Source organism: Microcaecilia unicolor, chromosome 14, assembly GCF_901765095.1.
Source record: "Microcaecilia unicolor chromosome 14, aMicUni1.1, whole genome shotgun sequence".
NCBI classification, from domain to species: domain Eukaryota; kingdom Metazoa; phylum Chordata; class Amphibia; order Gymnophiona; family Siphonopidae; genus Microcaecilia; species Microcaecilia unicolor.
This window is the reverse complement of record NC_044044.1, coordinates 32,937,209-32,956,452: the sequence shown is the minus strand read 5'-3', so window position 1 is coordinate 32,956,452 and position 19,244 is coordinate 32,937,209. Positions and strand designations below refer to the sequence as shown.

At 45.5% G+C, this 19,244-nt stretch overlaps 1 protein-coding gene across 2 annotated transcripts; it reads right to left on the bottom strand.

The window, feature by feature from the left end:
- Positions 1 to 6,372: 6,372 nt before the first annotated feature.
- On the bottom strand, positions 6,373 to 19,244 carry FAM131B (family with sequence similarity 131 member B). Of its 2 annotated transcripts, XM_030188130.1 has the most exons (8): positions 19,217 to 19,244; positions 11,741 to 11,850; positions 11,045 to 11,080; positions 10,837 to 10,930; positions 9,555 to 9,752; positions 7,202 to 7,342; positions 6,894 to 7,055; positions 6,373 to 6,836 (listed from the first exon to the last, which is right to left on the bottom strand). In XM_030188130.1, exons 1-8 carry the CDS (start codon positions 19,242 to 19,244, stop codon positions 6,547 to 6,549), a joined length of 1,059 nt encoding a protein of 352 aa, XP_030043990.1. In that variant the 3' UTR covers positions 6,373 to 6,546. The 2 variants fall into 2 exon arrangements, with proteins under 2 accessions (XP_030043990.1, XP_030043991.1); XM_030188131.1 differs by lacking the exon at positions 11,045 to 11,080.

Below are 19,244 nucleotides of genomic sequence, written 5' to 3'. Positions count from 1 at the left end.
CATTGTCCTTTATACCAGAATATACTCCATCTCACTGCATGGTTAAGGGTGCATTGTACTGCTGAAGGCACTCTCCTTTATACCTAAGACATGCTCCACCTCCCATCACAGTGTTGAGGGGGGGGGGGGCTCTGTGCTGCTGGAGGCCATATCCTCATCTCCCAGGCCAGGCAAGAGGGTGGAGACTGGAGGAGTATTGACCTTAATATTCAGGACAGTGTGAGGGAGGCTGTGCTGCTGGGAACATCCTTTACAGTCAGGACATACTCCATCTCCCATTACCCCAGCATAGTGTTTGAGGGGTGGGTGAGGGAGTCGATCCCATGCTACAGAAAGTACTGATTGATGCATGCTTTCCTTATGGATCTTCCTACAGTGACAATCTGTGTCCTTCCCCTTGAAAAAGAGATCCATTTTCAGCCTTGTAAGAGCCAAATCACACTTTTGGTAAATACAAAGCAGGAAAAGACCAAGGATCAGGCTTCAGCTTGTGATCATCTCATCAATGCCAGCCAGAACACACCCTTCCTTTAGGAGAACAAACGCCTCTTCTGGAAAGGAGGCCACTGCAAAGCGTCATCACATTTTTCAGGCCCACCTGTAGTGCAGTTCTCCTAGGGAAGGCCACCCATGTGACCTGTGCAAGTCTCCCTGTCTAGGAAATTTCAGGTACAGTTGCATTCCCTTAAGCTGGACTCGCTGTCACAGCTCACCTCCATCTTTTTCTAGACCCAAGGTAACTTGGCTGCTCAGATGAGCAGTGAATATCTATCTTTTCAAGGATCTGGGCACCGAGGTGCAATTAAGAAAGAAAAAAAAGTTCACGGCCTAAATTAGATTCCAATATTTTAAGACTAAAAAAGTGTCCTAAATTTAGACCTGCCATTCATTCGCTTAGGTCTAGGAATCTCCAAGATAGGTGTGTAGTGATGAAAGTCATTGCTACGCTCCTCTTTTGACATGTCCTGTATCCCCTTAGCCACCCACACTGGTGCACAGCCCTAGTCATTGTTAAAAGGGAGTGATTTAGGAACCTAACTCCCTATGTAAGACTTCCAAATCTTTTCAACCCCACATTGACTTTCATGTGACCAGGTACCACTTTGTGTTAGGATTACAGGCAACATATCAGTCAGTTTTCTAACCCTATGCCATACACAGTTGTCATGTGGTCCTGTGGTGGACCCCTAGGTAGTCCCTTTCCCTAAACTGGAATCACCCCTTGGTGCTAATATCTGGTGAACCACTAAAGAGGGTTTGCCCCTCATTAAAGAAAACATTACTCGTACACAACTCTAGAGTCTGGTAAAACCAGGCTCTGCAACCCCCCCCCCCCCTCAAAAAAACCCCCCTGCCATCTGAGGGCATTATAACCAACGGAAATAATTTTTCTCTGCACCACCCTTTCCAAGGCTCCTACATCTCCCACTTTTATCAGAAAATTGGTTATCTTTACGTCATCAACAACAAAAATATCTCTCTTCCCACAACCTTGATATCAATCCATGACTAATTCCACCCACCCAACCCACCCCCTTTTGTATCAGAACCCAGTACAGGCAATGCTGAGAGTTTCTTCCGTTTGTGGCGGTGGTGGTGTAGCTTGGGACAGAATAAGAAGAGAGAGGTGACAGCCTTTCTAGATTAAAGTTAAGGTCACCTATAGTGCACCAGGCCAGTCCATACCTTGCTCAAACAAGACTAGGAAAGAGGTAAGTTAGGCACGGTGCCAAAGCTGTGAGACAGCATCTCCACAAATTTTCCTCAAACAATGTTGGCTGTGATCCCTAGTCTTTGTGAACCAAGCATTTTTGTTGAGAAGCCCAGCCATAAATGCAGTATCAAGGGATTTCCTCTTGGCAGGGTGAAAAACCACCTTTGTTTGGATTGATGAAGCAGTCCTTGGGGTATATACAGTACATATATTTCTTGCCATCTTCGTCATCACCCAATACAGATCGTTGTCCCAAACCTGGGCCATTTGAGGAAAGCAGGGCTGAAGTCCTACTTTCAGACAAACCATCCCTGGAAAGGTGTACATCATCCGACTGACTGAGCATGCTAGCTGGTATCTTGCTCTCATTCCATTTAAAACAATTGTATATTTATGTTAATAACACAGTACATGGAATGCATTTCTGAGGACACCTCTGTGTGCATATACATATAATTATTTTCTAACATGGGAAGATCTTTGAATGATGAGTGCGACAGTTATTATTATAGCACTGTCTTAAGACCTGCTTCATCTTGTCTTTTGCCACAGATGTAGAATGGGATTCAAGACTTGGTGAATCAGGCCCTTAATGTAGATTTTTAGTTTTGGGAGAAAGGCCGTTGTATGGCGACAGAATAACCAACCATGGTATGACAGGACAGTGACTGTGGTTGACTGACCTTGGGGTACAATACTGGTAGGAAGTCATGAGGATGACCTCTGCTGGGATTAAAGCAGTCACACTATGGCCACCCAGGGTTTTAGAACTCCAGGCGGTGGCCAACCAATGCCATATTAATCGCTTGCTGCCTATAATTTAACACAGCGCCTTGCTGGATTTCCATGCGTGAAAGGCGCTGTGCAAAGCTGAACCACAGATAAAGTCCTCCTATGAAGGGGTGTTGCCCTGCTTGTGCCTTTTACTTTAGTTACCACCAAGACAATCATTCATAACCAAAATATGGCCAACCATTCCCAAACATAATGAACAATTATTGCCATAGTATAGCCAAAACATGACAAACCAGTCAGGATGATTAACAGTCAGAGACCCAGTAAGCTCAAACCATTCTCATCCATTCCTGACATTCAAAGCCAACCTACCATCAACCCTTGGCAAACTACTATCATCCATAAATCAATCAGAACCAAAATTATAACCAAACCATGGTAAACTGTACCCAACCATATCCAGAAATCAGAACTAAACCATAGCAAAACCTCAGTAAATCATAATCGACCGTAACCAAATTATAACCCAAACTTGAAAAACCCCCATCTCTCTCAATCTCTTCACAAGAGCTTTATCTGCTGGAATACGAATTTTTCTGCAAGATCACCATGAGAGTCTGGGAGACGTACCTAGGATAATGCCCCATCCCAGACATTTCACATCTGTATCTATATTTTAAAGATGTTATTATTGTCTTTTCAATGAAGAGGTGCCTTTGAAGACCCCAGAGGCAGATGTGCTCCTGTAATTATCATTAATTCAAGTCTTAATTATGGAGAACTCTGCCAGGAGGAGGGGCAGGAATGCGTCAGTGGAAAACTTTCGCCTTCAATGACTATAGTAGATTTCGAAGCGGACATAATTTCAGCAGGTGGGCGGAAGATTCTTTTATAATGTGCTGTTGTTTATGAGGATTTGACTCTGTGTTTTATAAAGTTGGGTTTTTTTTGGTGATCCATCTATTAAAAGTATATTTAGTTCAAGGCAACATGCATGAGACCCAGGATGGCTTCGGGCATACATAAAAGAAAAATCAAATGATTTGGTATTAATTTTCCACCTTGAAAGCAGAAGGAATTTCTGTGAGATGGAGGGTTATTATTATTATATTTTTTAAAATTTCCAAATCTTGAACATTCCAGTAGGGCTTCAAAAGGCATTCTCTGCCTTTTCTGCGCTGTTTTGGACTGCCCTGGACTTGACAGGCATCAACAAAATCATTTTAAGATAAAGTAGTTGACAGCAAATAAGTTTCCTTTTTCTCTTTGATTAATTTAATTCTTAGAAGAAAGAAAGAAAGAATTTAGTGCTTATAAAGAAAGCGTCCCTTAAGTTAGCTGCCCTTTGTCCTTATCTCCTTGGTTAAGTTGGAGGGGAGGAGGTTCGCTTAGAGCCTTGGGGCCATCCTCTGTCCGGATGTAGCACTTGAATATAGCATGGACTCCTGACGTCACACGAGAGTACAGCACGGACAGCTGAAAATACGCCTTGGTGTTTGCAACCATGACAAAAGGTTCACATCTATTCTGAACACTGTAAAAGCGGATTAAAAAAAAATGAGCCCGAGGAGGAAGACCAAAACAGGAAACACAGTACCCGAGAAAAATGAAATGTGGAAGAAAGTAGCTCAGATTGCTCCTTCCCTCCTGTGTTTTGTTGTTCCGACAGGGTACGCTGTATTGTGTTAAAGCTGCATGAGAAGAGCTGTGCTTAGGGCTAGAGACTAAACTTGTATTAATCTGCACTGCTGGAGTCCTCATGTGATTTCACTGCTCTACCGTCCCCCTATTAATATTTTCACCAGCTCTAAAAATATTCTACTAGCGATCCTGCTGTTGTACAGGATTACGCCTGCTTGGCTTCCTCCGTCCTTTTGGAGGGGGTTGCCTGGAGGTAGATGTACAAATTTCAAATGTGAAAGCAAGTGTAATTATTTATACTTCAAGTCTGCACTGGCTCTTTGATCAGTGTCTGGGTAAATAAAAGGGAGGCAGAGTCCATACAGGAAGCAGGAAGCAATCACATCTGATATTTAAAAAAAAAAAAAAATCTAAGATGATAAAGGGAACGTAATAATATTTATTCTGCAAAGTAATGAGAAGCTGGGCCTCTCGAGCATATGCAATATCCACCTTGCTTGCTCTAGAGTGGCAGGAGGTTAAAACCAGTTAGGAAAAAAATACCATAGGATGGCAGAGTTTGTGCTATAAGATGGCGTAGAGATACCACCGTCAGAGTGTGTGATGGGGCCCATTGTTCTGGTTTGGAAGGCGGTCTGACACAGGGTCACGTGATGCAGCTGCTCAAGTCCTCCTGATAATTCTATAGAGGATTTTGAGGGCCGACCAAATTGCTAGGCCCGGCCCCTTGGGCCCCCACAATGAAAAGTGGGAACCTCTTGACACACAACCTTAGTCTATGTTACTGCACTTGAGAAGTAAAGTGCTAAAATTATTTAAAAAAAAAAAAAAACCCAAGCAAACTCCACATTCTTTTTTAGAAAAATAGTAACAGAAAGGACAGGAATCATCTTTACCACCCTACATTTCTCACCATAAGATGAACTATCTCCGCCGAGGTCTTATCAGACACTATTACAGCTTTTCCACCATTGGTCTCTAACCTACCTGGTTCTGAGCACGTTCTCAAAGTTTGGCCATGCTGGATTTTTCTTCTCCCGGTAGCCACTTTGAAAAAATGAAAAAGGTATTTTGACACCCTGCCTGATGGGCATCATCCACTCACTGATGAAGGCGTTATGATTCTGTGTTAGTTCGCTGAACACAGGCCTCGGACTGCACAGGGGGAAAAGCACGTTTTCAGAATGTTTTACCGCCCTCAGACCTACGGCAGACAGAGAGCAGGGAGAAAGCTTCCTAAGGACAAAAAGCGTTTCACAGCAAATGTGGGGCTAGTTCCCTGGAAAAACAAAAAAATCGTTGTCAGTGCCATGTTGGGAGGCAGGGCCTTACCCAGAACGTTCTCTCAACACTTCTGGTTAGTTGCCCCCAAAAGGTGTATAAATCACCACAAACATGCGTGTTGGCTCCTTTTCTCCTGTCTCACGGGGTTTTTTGAAATGAGTTTCTTTCATCCATTTCTCACTCAGGCTCATTGTGCCACAACTAGCTTCAAGAACGAGGCCTCCCTTCAGTCTTTTCTTAATTAAAAATCCAAAAGGAAGGCAGCTGGTAAGAATTCAGCTGACAGGAGACTGAGGCCTTCACTTAATACCAAGACGACTGTCTGGAATACGACAGAGGGAGCAAATTAGAGAGAGAAGGGGGGGGGGGGGGGGGACAGAGCGAACCCAACTGGTTACGTGAATGCAAATTCAATAAATTCTAATTTTCGTTCCTTGAAGTAAAAGCTGATTCCGCTATAATTTTGGTATCTGAGAGAAAGTGTGGTAGGAGGTCTCGCCTTCTCCTCCTCTGCCTGCTCTCCCCCCTTCGCACTCATGTGCTTTCCTTTCCCCATTTCGGGAGGTACCATTAGAGGGGCAACTTCTGAAGATGAAAAGTCTGCAGAGGGAGGGGGAAGTGAGAAGTGTCCCTTCTCCTTGGAAGGGTCTGGCCTACTCTATCTGGGTAAGGAAAGCAGAGATTTAAAAGTTCCTATTTCTGCATTGGGGCAGGCAGGAGTGCTAAGTTGTCCATTAGTGGGAAATGGAAATCTAGGGAAGGGAGACGAAGGGTGGGTTGAATAGAAAGGAGAGGGGAATTTGGGGTTAAGCCAGAAGGATAATTACTCCCTTGCCTATCCAGTAACACATGTCTTTTCTGATTGGAAGGCTCCCAGCAACTTGCCATGATCTCATTCCTGGTCATGGATACCCTAATCTCCAGGAGAGACTCCACCCATGCAAGTTCCTGCCTGCAGCTCAGAAAGGGCCCTGAGTCATGTTTCAGTGTGGCTCCTGGTTCAGTCCCCAGCAAGAGTCAGGATTACCCTATGAAATGGGAGAGAATGACCCATGAAACCACAGGGAGAGTGTAGAATTCCCCCCGCGATGACTGAACAAGAAGCAGAAATCCCTCATGTAAACTTTGATGCGATTTTTGCGTGACTGTGAGCAGGAAGAGGCGCTCTTGTATCAGTTGTTATTCTCGCCTTCCTCTTCATCGAAGGACTGCACCCCAGATGAAGTCACATCGGAGACCTTGCGGCCCAGGACGGCTCGATCGGGCTCCTCGCGGGGTGACAGCGACTCCAGGTCTCGGCAGACAGCATCATCTTCCTCTGGAGATGGTTTCTTGCTAAGCAGAGGGGTTTTGTCTACGGACAAGTCTGACTTCTCCTCAGCATGGATCCCTACTTGCACACTGGCTGGTTCAACAGGAGCACAAGGTGCAGGCTGGGTCTGCCACATGTCCACCAATCCAGTGCCTTGCAGGAGGTTCTGTTGCTGCTGGAGGATGAGGCTATTCTGGACAGGGTTCTGTTGGGTCTCCTCGAAGTTCTGGCCGGTGAGGGAACCTGCAGCAGGGGAAGTTATCAGAGATTGGTCGCTGGGCTCCCAGGCATCAGAAGATCCCAGGCAGTACAAGCCCTGAGAGACATAGGACTGGGGCCAGCTGCCAGACTGAGTTTGAGCGAGGTTATCTGCAAGAACAGAGAGTGAAGTGTGAGCTGGGGAAAATACAGGGATATGATCTGTCTACTATTATTACCTCTTATAATTTCTATAGTGATACTAGACACTGTGTCTCCATGTTTTTGTGTATGTAGTAAGGAGGAGGTATAGTTACCCTGGTTCTCCATCAACTCCTGGTAATTCTCACTGTCGTGGGCTCCCACAGTGTCCTGGTTGGAGTTCACACTCATCTCACCCTCCATTGAAGACCATGCCATGAGTGTTGCCTCGGAGATTGCAAACTGCTGCATGACCCCTAAGGTATGGGATGGGGAAGAAAAAATAGTGTGGGAGACCCTTGTGAGTAACTCAGAGCCATTGCCCTTGCCACATCCCTTTCCTCGTGATTCACTTCCTCCCACCCACAAACAGATAGTGGTGAAATCCAGAGGGAATATATTCCTGCAATATATACAGTCACCACCAGAGGGAAACCTCATCCCACAGTAGAAAAACAGAACCCCCTTTCCCATCCCAGATTATGAACTTTAATATTACATTATCAATAAAATATGCTAATACATGGGGGTGGAGGTAGTTTTAAAACAGGGTTAATTTTAGACCTATTTTTGTAAAGGCAACATAGGCGCTTATGAGCCTTAATAAAATGTGAACCCAGACCTATCCTCAATAGAACACAAATTCTCATACACAAATTTCCACTTGCTCCGAGGCAGGTGCGATGTACACACACACATAGTCACATCTCCACCCCATCTGTTTCCAAACTATATTCTGAGTAACTTAAGAGCAGCCATACTGGGTCAAACCGATGGTCCATCTAGCCCAGTACCCTGCTTCCAAGAATAGCCAATCCAGGTCACAAGTACCTGGCACAATTCCAAAGAGCAGCAGGATTCCATGCAGAATCTCAAAGAGCAGCAAGGTCCTAGGCAGAATCTCAAAGAGTAACAGGATTCCATGCAGAATCTCAAACAGCAACAAGGTCCCAGGCAGAATCTCTCAGAGTAGCAAGATTCCATGCAGAATCTCAAAAAGTAACAGGATTCCATGCAGAATCTCAGATAGTAGCAAGATTCCAGGCAGAATCTCAGATAGTAACAGGATTCCATGCAAGATTCCAGGCAGAATCTCAGAGAGCAGCAGGATTCCATGCTACCAATCCCAGGGACACCTATGCACAAATCTTACAAAAGTATGCATGCACTTTCCAGCACATATTCCCATGCAATGATACAACAGCCATTTTCCATGTGTAAAAGAACACTTCACGAGTGAAAATTACATTATAGAATTAACCCCAATGAAACTAAAATTAGAATAATAATCCTGGTGATATTACTGTCTTTGAGGGAATAACAAAAGCTATTTCCATGCTGATTTACTCACAGAAATGGGTCTTTATTCATTGCCCACTCTGAATCCATTTTGATTCAGACTTCCTACATACAAAAACCAGTTTGTACACTTGAAAGAGTTTTTGTGAAACACTGCATCAGATACTTGGGTAAGAGTATTGCGCAGTCAGTTCAGCCTATGTAGACTATTGAAAGTAGTGGCCAGAGCACAGCACAGTTTACACGTTTACTTTACATGCTTGTGAATCCGGAGCAACATGTGCATTTATTTATGCCTGCTCTGGAACAGGTATACAAGCAGCAGTTTCAGAGAAAAATATGCACACACCTCCCTTTTACCGTTTTTCACGCGCAGACCAGCTGCATCCACTCATGCACAAAGTTTTAAAATTACCTCCATCCCTCACAGCAAAAGAAAGTGTGAACTGAGAAAAATGACAACAGTTTAGAGCAACAGAACCAAGACACAGTGGATATAGTACATAATAAATCACAGAAAACCAACCCTCCATAAAAATAAATCCTTCTGCACGCACAAACTTTCACTTGTGGTGTTTCAGAGTGTGGGGATTGGTCAGGGGAGGCAAAGGCGCATCTGCTTTTGCCTTTAAAATGTAGCCGCACCAAAAAAGCAGACAGTGTGTATTTTAAGATACCAGGAGGAAAATGACAGACAGATTTTATCTATTCTAAGTAAATCCTTCTCTGTCTGTCCTTAGAACTTCTCATCGCAAGTCTGAACACAATGACTGAATTTCATGTGTCTCTGTATAACTTCTTGCCTCCATCTGAATCACCCAATTTTATTTACCTTGAATAGATACAATGTTAGATTGTAAGCTCTTTGAGCAGGGACTGTCTTTCTTCTATGTTTGTGCAGCGCTGCGTACACCTTGTAGCGCTATAGAAATGCTAAATAGTAGTAGTAGTAGTAATGTTTATAGACAAATTGTTTTTTAAATTTTAACATTTTTTTACAATGCTTTTATGCATTCAGCAACCGATTCTGGCTACAGAAGCTTTGAGTGCTTGACCCGACTATTTTTTAAAATGGTACAACTTGATATGCATAATAATAAGAAAAAGAGAGATTTTAACGATATTAATCAGCAATGGCGTTAAAGAGAGTGAAGCCCATTCATCTCCTACCGGCCAGGAACCGTGCCTCCTTCTCTCCATCGCTTAGATCGGAGTAGGCGTCCACATCCATCCGCGCCGTCTCGTGGGGGTTATGCTGCTGCGGCTGCGCTGGCTTCCCCCAGCCCTGCCACTCGATCATGTGAGCTACACGGCCTGAGCCCATGGCTGTCGGCTTGGTCACACGGTCCTTCATCGTGCGGGAGATCCCTGCCGCCAGGTAAATAAATCGTGGGAGGGTGAAAATAAATACAAACCGATTGCAGTATTTGCAAGAAACTCTGTACAGCCCATGTATCCTGGAAATATCCCATCAGCATAACAATGCTTAATATGACTCCATGCACAGTGTCAGCATTTTACACATGTAACAACAGCTCGTGTAGCCCCACACACAGAGTTAGTGCCAGGTTTTGCATACACCATAGTACCAGGTAAATATAATGATGCCTGGTACAGCTCTACACACACTGTCAGCACTGTATAATAGAATTTCATCTCATAGGGCCCCACGCACACTGTCAGCGCTGTATAATAGAATTTCATCTCATAGGGCCTCACGCACACTGTCAGCGCTGTCTAATAGAATTTCATCTCATAGGGCCCCACGCACACAGTCAGCGCTGTATAATAGTGTGCATGGGGCCCTATGAGATGAAATTCTATTAGACAGTGCTGACAGTGTGCATGGGGCCCTATGAGATGAAATTCTGTCAGCGCTGTACAATAGAATTTCATCTCATAGGGCTCCACGCACACTGTCAGCGCTGTCTAATAGAATTTCATCTCATAGGGCCCCTCGTACACTGTCAGCGCTGTATAGATCGTCTATAAAAACCAGAATACCTCTTGTATTGGTCCTCATGCATACCATTAGCACTGCATTCAATATAAATATATTTACTAGTAGCAGGTACGGCCCGGTGTACATAGTCAGCATTATAGAAATCTACTCATATCTTGCATAGCCTACGCACACTGTCAGCGCTGTATAAATATAATAACATCTCATATAGCCCTATGAGCACCATGTAAATATATTAATGCCTCGCACCAAATGATTGTAATAAAGCCTCACAGAGCCCTGTGCACACTGTCAGCACCATTTAAATACAATAGCTACATGTGTGCATCACCGCCGTATAATTATAAAATATTTATATTCCGGAAAAACGAAGGGCTGGTTCGGAGGCTTTGTGAGAATGTGAGGGAATAATATTGACAGAGGCAGGTAGGCAGAAGACTCAGGCTTCGTATTTCACTTGCCCTGACAGACATAGTCTGGGTGTCTCACCGCTGAAGGAGGACTTTGCCAGGGCTCCAATTCCATAAGCGTTAGAATTACGTTTGAGCCGGGGGAGGATGGAGGTGGTGTCTTCCATGGACAGCTGTGGAGAGATGAATGCAAAGAGTGAGAGTTGTCCAGAGATCAAGGAGGAAAGAGAGAAAGGGAGACAGAATAGGAGGGAGAGACAGAGGAGAGACAACGTTCAAAGACTCACATTTATCCCATCCCAGGAGAAATCTGTCCGTGTTCGCTGTAACATAGAGAGAAGTGGGGTAAGATACGAGAGGAAGAAACGTCTGTTCCCCTGGGTATGACAGATATATGTATATATATATATTATATAGACAGACAGACAGACTGCAGCACAAGAACAGAAGGGAGAGGAGGGGAAGTGAGAGCCTCAGACTACTTCAGGCTAAGCCATAACTGGTTTTATCCCATTCTGAAATGTATTATGAAATTGGAATTAAATGTCCTGGACTACATCCAGGGGAAGAAGACAAGGGACCCTAGAGTCAACGGGAAACTTACACTAGTGGAGGCCTCCATGGAGGCAGACAAAGAGAGGTCACTCATCTCTGTAGAGGTCCCAGGCAGGCTAGTCTCATGGACAGGAGGGGTCACTACAGACGTCTGGGGCAAGCTGACCCCATAGAGGAAGGGAGGAAAAGAATCATTAAGGGTCATAAAAAGCCACTCACCTCTGTGGAGGTCAAGTGCAGACTGTTCTTAGGGAGAGAAGGAGTCATTGGGGGGTCACTCACCTCTCTGGAGGTTATGTGCAGGATAGAGGGATAGAGCTGAAGGGTTGTTAAGAGGCATTAGAGATTATGCACCTCTGTGGACATCTGGTGCAGGCTGCTCCCATGGAGGGAGGAAGGGTCATTAGAGGTCACTGAGGGTCACTCACCTCTGTGGAGGTCCGGTGCAGGCTTCCCCCTTGGAGGGAACTGGTACTGTCCATGTTAATCTGGTCCGCATCTTTTAATCCCTTCCAGTCCACAGCCACACCCTCAGTCCCTGGCAAGAGAGAAGCAGCCAGTGAAACCCTGATTCACTGAAACACAGGTCACTCACCCCTATACAATGGTCTCTCACCAGTGACATCACTTCATCAGCCATTCCATCCCTTGGGAGGTGGAGCCTCAAGCCTAGGAATTTTGTATGGAGAAACCTAGACTCCTAGAACAATGAGGGCAGATCTAGTCTACCCAACCATACCATCTAATACCCCTTCCTCTCCCTTAGCAGTCCTATGTACTTGTCCCAAGCTCTCTTGAATTCAGATACAGTCTTCATCTCCATCTCCTCCACTGGAAGCCCTTTCCATGAATTCACCACACTTTCTGTGAAGAAGTATTTCCTCAGGTTACTTCTAAGTCTATCCCCATTCGCCTTCATCTATGCCCCCCTAATTCCAGAGCTTCCTTTCAACTGAAAGAGACTCACCTCTTGTGCATTTATGCCATGTAGGTATTTAAGTGTCTCTATCATATCTCCCCTATCCCGTTTTTCTTCCAAAGTATACATATTTAGATCTTTACGTTTGTCCCCATATGTTTTATGATGAAGACCACTGAGCATTTTAGTAGCTACCCTCTGGATCGACTCCATCCCGTAGGTGTGGTCTCCAGAATTGTACACAATATTCTAAATGAGGTCTCAGCGGAGTCTTATACAGGGGCATCATCACCTCCTTTTTCCTGCTGGCCATTCCTCTGCCTATGCGCCTAAGCATCCTTCTAGCTTTTGCTGTTGCCTTTTCTACTTGTTTGGCTGCTTTAAGATCCATCACAAACGATCACACCTAAGTCCCACTCCTCTTTCGTGCACAAAAATTCTTCACCCCCCTAAACTGTACCGTTCCCTCGGGTTTTTGCAGTCAAAATGCAGGGCCCTGCATTTTTTAGCATTACATCTTAGCTGCCAAATTCCAGACCATTCTTGAAGCTTCACTAGGTCCTTCCTCATGTTATCCACACCATCAGGGGTGTCTTCCCCATTGCAGATTTTGGTATCTGGATGTTATCCACACCAGCAGATTTGGATATGCGCAAAGAGGCAAACCTTACCAGACAGCCCTTCAACAATATCGCTTAAAACATGTTAAAAAGAACCAGCCCAAGAACTCAACCTTGGGACACACCACTGATATCATCCTTTTCCTCAGAATGAGCTCCATTTACCACAACCGTCTGCCGCCTTCCACTAAACCTGTTCCTAACCCAGTGAGTCACGAGGGCACTCAGGTTATTTATTAGTCATCTACATGGAACCACGTCAAAGACTTTGCTAAAATCTAAATAAATCACATTTCTCGCTCTTATCCCTCAGACCCAGGGACCCCCAAGGGGATGCTAGAGCTGATGTTGGGTCATCTGGCCTGCCTGGATGTGAAGGCTTGGATGCAAGAGTATTTTCCCCTGATGCAGCTATGTGAAACGAGGTTTCCGTTGGGTATCTACTGATGGACTGCAGAAGATGATGTGGCAACTGAGCAGATAAGATCGTTAAAATTTTGTATTGGAGATTCACTCTGTCTGTTTTCTGTATTGTGAAGGGGTTTCTTTTGGCCAGTGATGGTTGTATGCATGCCCTGGCTCTATATATTGTGAGGAGTGTGGATTGTTCACTGAGGTCTTTTTTTTCTCCACTTTTTTGATCATTTTGATTCACATTGTATTGTGTGTAGACGGAAGGGGATGGTTGGTTGTATTTTTTTGTGGAAACTTCATTGTTTTGTGTGAGTTTCTACTTTATACTTTCCAGCTCTTGTGGGTTATTTGTAAAGAACTAAAGCCATTGCCGGGCAGATTTCTATGGTCTATGACCCAGAAATGGCAGAGAAAGACCAGGGTCAAGAATTTTATACCACATACATTGCTGGTTTAATCATGAATTGATCATGAGTATAACTGTAGGGCAGACTGGATGGACTGATCAGGTCTTTATCTGCTGTCATCTACTATGTTAACGCGGTGCTTATTTTCGAAGCAGATGGACTTCTCAAAATGGCCAAAAAAAGGTCCTTCTGGCCAAAATAGTAACATAGTAAAAAGACCTGCACGGTCCATCCAGTCTGCCCAAGAAGATAAATTCATATGTGCTACTTTTTTATTTGTACTGTCCTCTTCAGGGCACAGACCGTATAAGTCTGCCCAGCACTATCCCCGCCTCCCAACTACCAGTCCCGACTCCCACCACCGGCTCTGGCACAAACCGTATAAGTCTGCCCAGCATTAGCCCCGCCTCCCAACCACCAGCTCTGCCACCCATTCTAGGCTAAGCTCCTGAGGATCCCTTCCTTCTGCACAGGATTCCTTTATGTTTATCCCACGCATGTTTGAATTCCGTTACCGTTTTCATCTCCACCACCTCCCGCGGGAGGGCATTCCAATTATCCACCACTCTCTCCGTGAAAAAATACTTCCTGACATTTTTCTTGAGTCTGCCCCCTTTCAATCTCATTTCATGCCCTCTCGTTCTACCGCCTTCCCATCTCCGGAAAAGGTTTGTTTGCCGATTAATGTCCAAATTGTGATTTTTGAAAGGCAAATTTTGGATCTTTTACACTGCAGTTTGTCCAAATAGCAAGGGGTCATGTAGGAGGCATGTTCTGGGTGGGACTAGGGACTGCCTAAAATGAGGGCGTCTTTCAGCAACAGTGAAACAGGAAGAAGCCTCCACGGCAAAAAAGAAGGAAGTTTTTTTATCTAGATCTGTTTCAATCATGTCCAGGGTACATAAAGGTGCCCGCCTGATGACCACTGGAGGGATGAAGGCATGACACCCTCCTTAATCTCCCAGAGCTTACTGACCCCCGCCTGCCCCCCCCCCCCCTAAGAACTGTGACGGTGACTACCAGGCTGTATGACAGCTTCAGAAATGATGGCCATTCTTAACAGAGCAGCAAGTGTGAGGTGCAGCCTAATGGTCAGTGCAGTGGACTTTGAAAAACGGGATCCACGTTAACTCTTTTATTTCTGTACGAATATTTGAGCCCTCCTGGAACGCAGAAAAACCTACATCTGCCAGCATGATGGGTGTTGTAGTGGTGGACCTTTAGGTCCAGGAGGTTTTGATCTGTTCTCGGAAGCCTCACAATCACACATGAAGGAGTTAAGGTGTGATTTATACCTGGGTCCCATTGTTTGAAGTCCACTGCCCTGACCACTAGACTGCCCCTCTGCTCTGCAGGGATGCCTGTGTGGCCGCTTTTGTACACGGGGGAATCAGGCTGTCTCCGCTCCTGAGAAATCATCTCTCAGAGGTCCTTATTCATAGGAAAGGACTGCGCCTTATGCTGAATACCCTTCACCAAAGTGTCTACCTGCTTCACCTCTCCCGTGGGAAGTTCTGCCTGCTCAAACCTAAGAGTAGAGGTCACTTGATCTATGAGCTCCGCAAGCTCGTCTCTGTGAAATATTCTAACCACTGAGGGATCTTTCCCAGGGACTACACAATCCGGCTCCTGAGAGCCCTCAAGAATATCGGGCTCCCCACTGTCACTGAGAGGACCCTCAGAGCCTGTAGGTGAATAACAATCCACCTCCTTGGTCCAGTCATAAGTACATAAGTACATAAGTAGTGCCATACTGGGAAAGACCAAAGGTCCATCTAGCCCAGCATCCTGTCACCGACAGTGGCCAATCCAGGTTTTGATCTGTTCTCGGAAGCCTCGCAATCACAAATGAAGGAGTTAAGGTGGGATTTATACCTGGGTCCCATTGTTTGAAGTCCACTGCCCTGACCACTAGACTGCCCCTCTGCTCTGTCTGTGTGGCCGCTTTTGTACAAATAATGCCTTGGCAGACATTTTTCTGTCTGCTTTTTTGGCGTTCATATTTTGGACGCTTCGTTTTGGAAAATGGCTGTTCAGTTTGGATGTTTTTGGTGAAAGAACGTCCTCCTCACGTATTTTCGAATAGGAAAACCCGATGAATTTCCTGTTTGAAAATGGCTGTGAGGGGGACATTAAAAAATTTTTTTTTTAAATTTGTTACATTTCTATCCCACATTTTCCCACCTATTTGTAGGCTCAATGTGGCTGACATGATTACATTAACAATTACAAGGTGATAGTATAATTAAAATGGGAACTATTGGGAGGTTTGAGTGGATTCATCTGGATCGTCTATTGAGTATGGTTTAAAGGGGAAGGGGGGGGGGTCCAGGGGGTGGGGGGGTTGGAAGGGTAGGGGGGTATGGGAAGAGGGGAAGGGGAAGTCTTAGCTGTTTAGTGCTGAGTTTGATTTGCAGAGGGATTTTGAAATGATGTTATTTGTTTGATATCTTTGTATTGATGTAACTTTTTCAAAACTTTAATAAACATTTATTGTAAAAAACAAAAAAGGGAACTATTATAGTTTGCCCACTGGGGGAACGAGCAAAAACGAGCAACTGAACATTATGAGCAGGACGTCCCAGTTCTGATTCGGATGTTCCTTGGAAAATGCCCCTCCACGTTACCACCTCACCCCAGGTTTGTCCCACTCCATGCAGGGAACTTGTAGTTCTCATTTTAGGAGAAATCATTTGGGGGGGGGGGGGGAACCAGAAGTCCCTGTGGGCAATGGGTTAAAAGGCAGGTCTGAATCTCCTGACCGGGGCGGGGAGGAGGGGATGATTGCTGGAGCTTTTTTCCAACCCCCCCTCCTCACCCCCAGAGACACAGTTGCCAACTTTCCCAGTTCCAGGAGAGACATTGGTTTTGAACTTACATCATAACAAAGGTGAAGGACAACAGAACACCTTTTTAGTTGGAAGGGAAGGGTCAGACTGACCAATCTCCATCTCTGACCCCAGGGGTCATTTTGCTGCCTATGTGCTAGAGTCCTGTGGAGTTTGCAGTCTCTGATTCTACACATTTAAATCAGAGGTGCAGGTGTCCTAATGCAACACAAAAGGGGTTGTCAAGAAATCCAGGAATGGCCCAAAATCTCCCTCCTGGAACTGGCAGCTCTGCAGAGGGTGAGTTCCTTGGAAAGGGATCCCCAAGCCCGGCTCTCAAGCAGAGTTTCCAAGTTATCCAGTTCCAGGGGAGAGAGAGAGACTTTTTGGCCAGTCCTGGATTTCTGCAAACTTTACCTATGGGACTTTCAGGCCTGATTTCAAGGGTATAGTCATATCCCAAAGCAGTGTGGTACTTGGAGTCTCTAAGTTTAAACAGGACTGGCCACAAAGACTCCCTCCTACAACTGGATATCTTGGCAGCTCTGCTCCAGAGCTGGCTTCTCAGGATTTCCACAATGAATAGTTATGAGATCTGTTTGCATTCACTGCCTCCATTGTATGTAAGTAGATCTCATGCATATTCAAATCCTGCAGACTTGAAGGGACCACGACCCTCAAGCCTTGAGTTTGGGGAAACCTGCCCTGGTACAAGTGATAAAATAGGGCTGTTAATTTTCTAAAGCTGCAGCATCAATCTGCCTCTGCCTGTCTCTCTCGCCTTGTATTCTGTACCTCCTATGATAACAGATGCAACAGGTGCCAGCCTTGATTTCGGAACTGACCCAGGCTCCTTATGTTGTTTATAAATTTTGTTTGTTTATTATGATTTAAAATACCATCCTTTGGTGCTGAAGCATAAAACAAAAAGTTTACAAAACCAAATATACCATCCGCCCCTCCTCAGTCACAGTTTTTCAAGCTGTTCCTGGGGACCCCTTGGCTAGTCTCTTTTCAGAATATCTATAATGAATATGCATGAGAGAGATCTGCATGCACTGTCTACACAGTAGGGAGATGTGACGCTCTGGCTGGTTTGCGGCCCTCCGGGACAGCGCTTTGACACCCCTGCTGTAGGACATAAAAATATTAATGCAGCATGAATAATTGAAGACCAGTTATCCGTCAAACCCCATGGCTGTGGAAAGCACAGCTCTCCTTTGACCCTACACATATGGATTCCAGCGTGGGGGAAGGACAGGTCTCCTTTGACCCTACACACATGGATTCTAGCCTGGGGAAAGGACAGGTCTCCTTTGACCCTACACACATTGATTCCAGTCTGGGGGAAAGACAGGTCTCCTTTGACCCTACACACATTGATTCCAGTCTGGGGGAAGGACAGGTCTCCTTTGACCCTACACACATGGATTCCAGCCTGGGGAAAGGACAGGTCTCCTTTGACCCTACACACATTGATTCCAGTCAGGGGGAAGGATAGGTCTCCTTTGACCCTACACACATTGATTCCAGTCTGGGGGAAAGACAGGTCTCCTTTGACCCTACACACATTGATTCCAGTCTGGGGGAAGGACAGGTCTCCTTTGACCCTACACACATGGATTCCAGCCTGGGGAAAGGACAGGTCTCCTTTGACCCTACACACATTGATTCCAGTCAGGGGGAAGGATAGGTCTCCTTTGACCCTACACACATTGATTCCAGCCTGGGGAAAGCACAGGTCTCCTTTGACCCTACACACATTGATTCCAGCCTAGGGAAAGCACAAGTCTCCTTTGACCCTACACACATTGATTCCAGACTGGTGAAAGGACAGGTCTCCTTTGACCCTACACACACTGATCCCAGCCTGGGGGAAGGACAGTCTCCTTTTACTCTGCACATTGTATTCGCACTGTACACACTGGTTTTCAGGCCAATGAAAGGGCCCATGTGTTTTACAATATAATTGTGTAACTCTCTGTGCAGCTGTGTAACCATGGCAATATATATGTTTATGGTCACACACAAAGGCAGTAAAATACACACTTTCCCTGGAACAGGGAGCATTTTATACATATACATACAGATGAAACGCCATCTACACTCCTAACACACAGGGGAATCCCCCAGCAAAACACACACACACACAGACACACTGACAGCACAGCAGCCTTCCACCTGTCACAGTCCACACACAAGCAGACTCAGCTGTTCCCTGAGGGCTCCAAGGTTGACACACACAGAGCCCAGAAGCCAGTATAATACACAGCACGGAGAATCAGGCATCAGAGGCCCACTGACAGATGGAGCTAAATCAACACTGCTTTTCCATGCTTCTCTCCCTCTCCTGCCTCTCCCTCCCGTCTTCCCTCTGTAAAATCTCAGATGCACGTACAGACCTGGCGACTGCATTCCCCTCCCTCCATCCCACGTCCATGAAGCTTTCTGCCCACAGACCCTCTAGCTTCTTGCCAATCCACCTCCTTCCCATCTGTGCCCATCCCAGCCCAGGCGACATTAGAATGGAACCAAACCAGAATATCAATGAGGAAGGAGAGGAAGAATAAAGGCAGGGGAGGGGGGGGGGGGTGAGAGGAGGGAGAGAAGATGAGGGGAGGGAGAAAGGGCCAGACAGACAGACAATCCATCCTCTGCTATTACCTGAACACACAATGCAGAAAGATCCCAAAATGAAAAAGTGTGAGGGCCTTACCTACGGTCCGGGATCCGATGCACCCCAT

Coding starts and splice junctions, on each gene's coding strand:
- FAM131B (XM_030188130.1), bottom strand. CDS start 19,244: ATGGGGTGCATCGGATCCCGGACCGTAG. Junction 9,753..10,836: donor GGCAAAGTCCTCCTTCAGCG/GTGAGACACCCA, acceptor ACCTGGCGGCAG/GGATCTCCCGCACGATGAAG. Junction 6,837..6,893: donor GAACTTCGAGGAGACCCAAC/AGAACCCTGTCC, acceptor TCCTGCAAGGCA/CTGGATTGGTGGACATGTGG.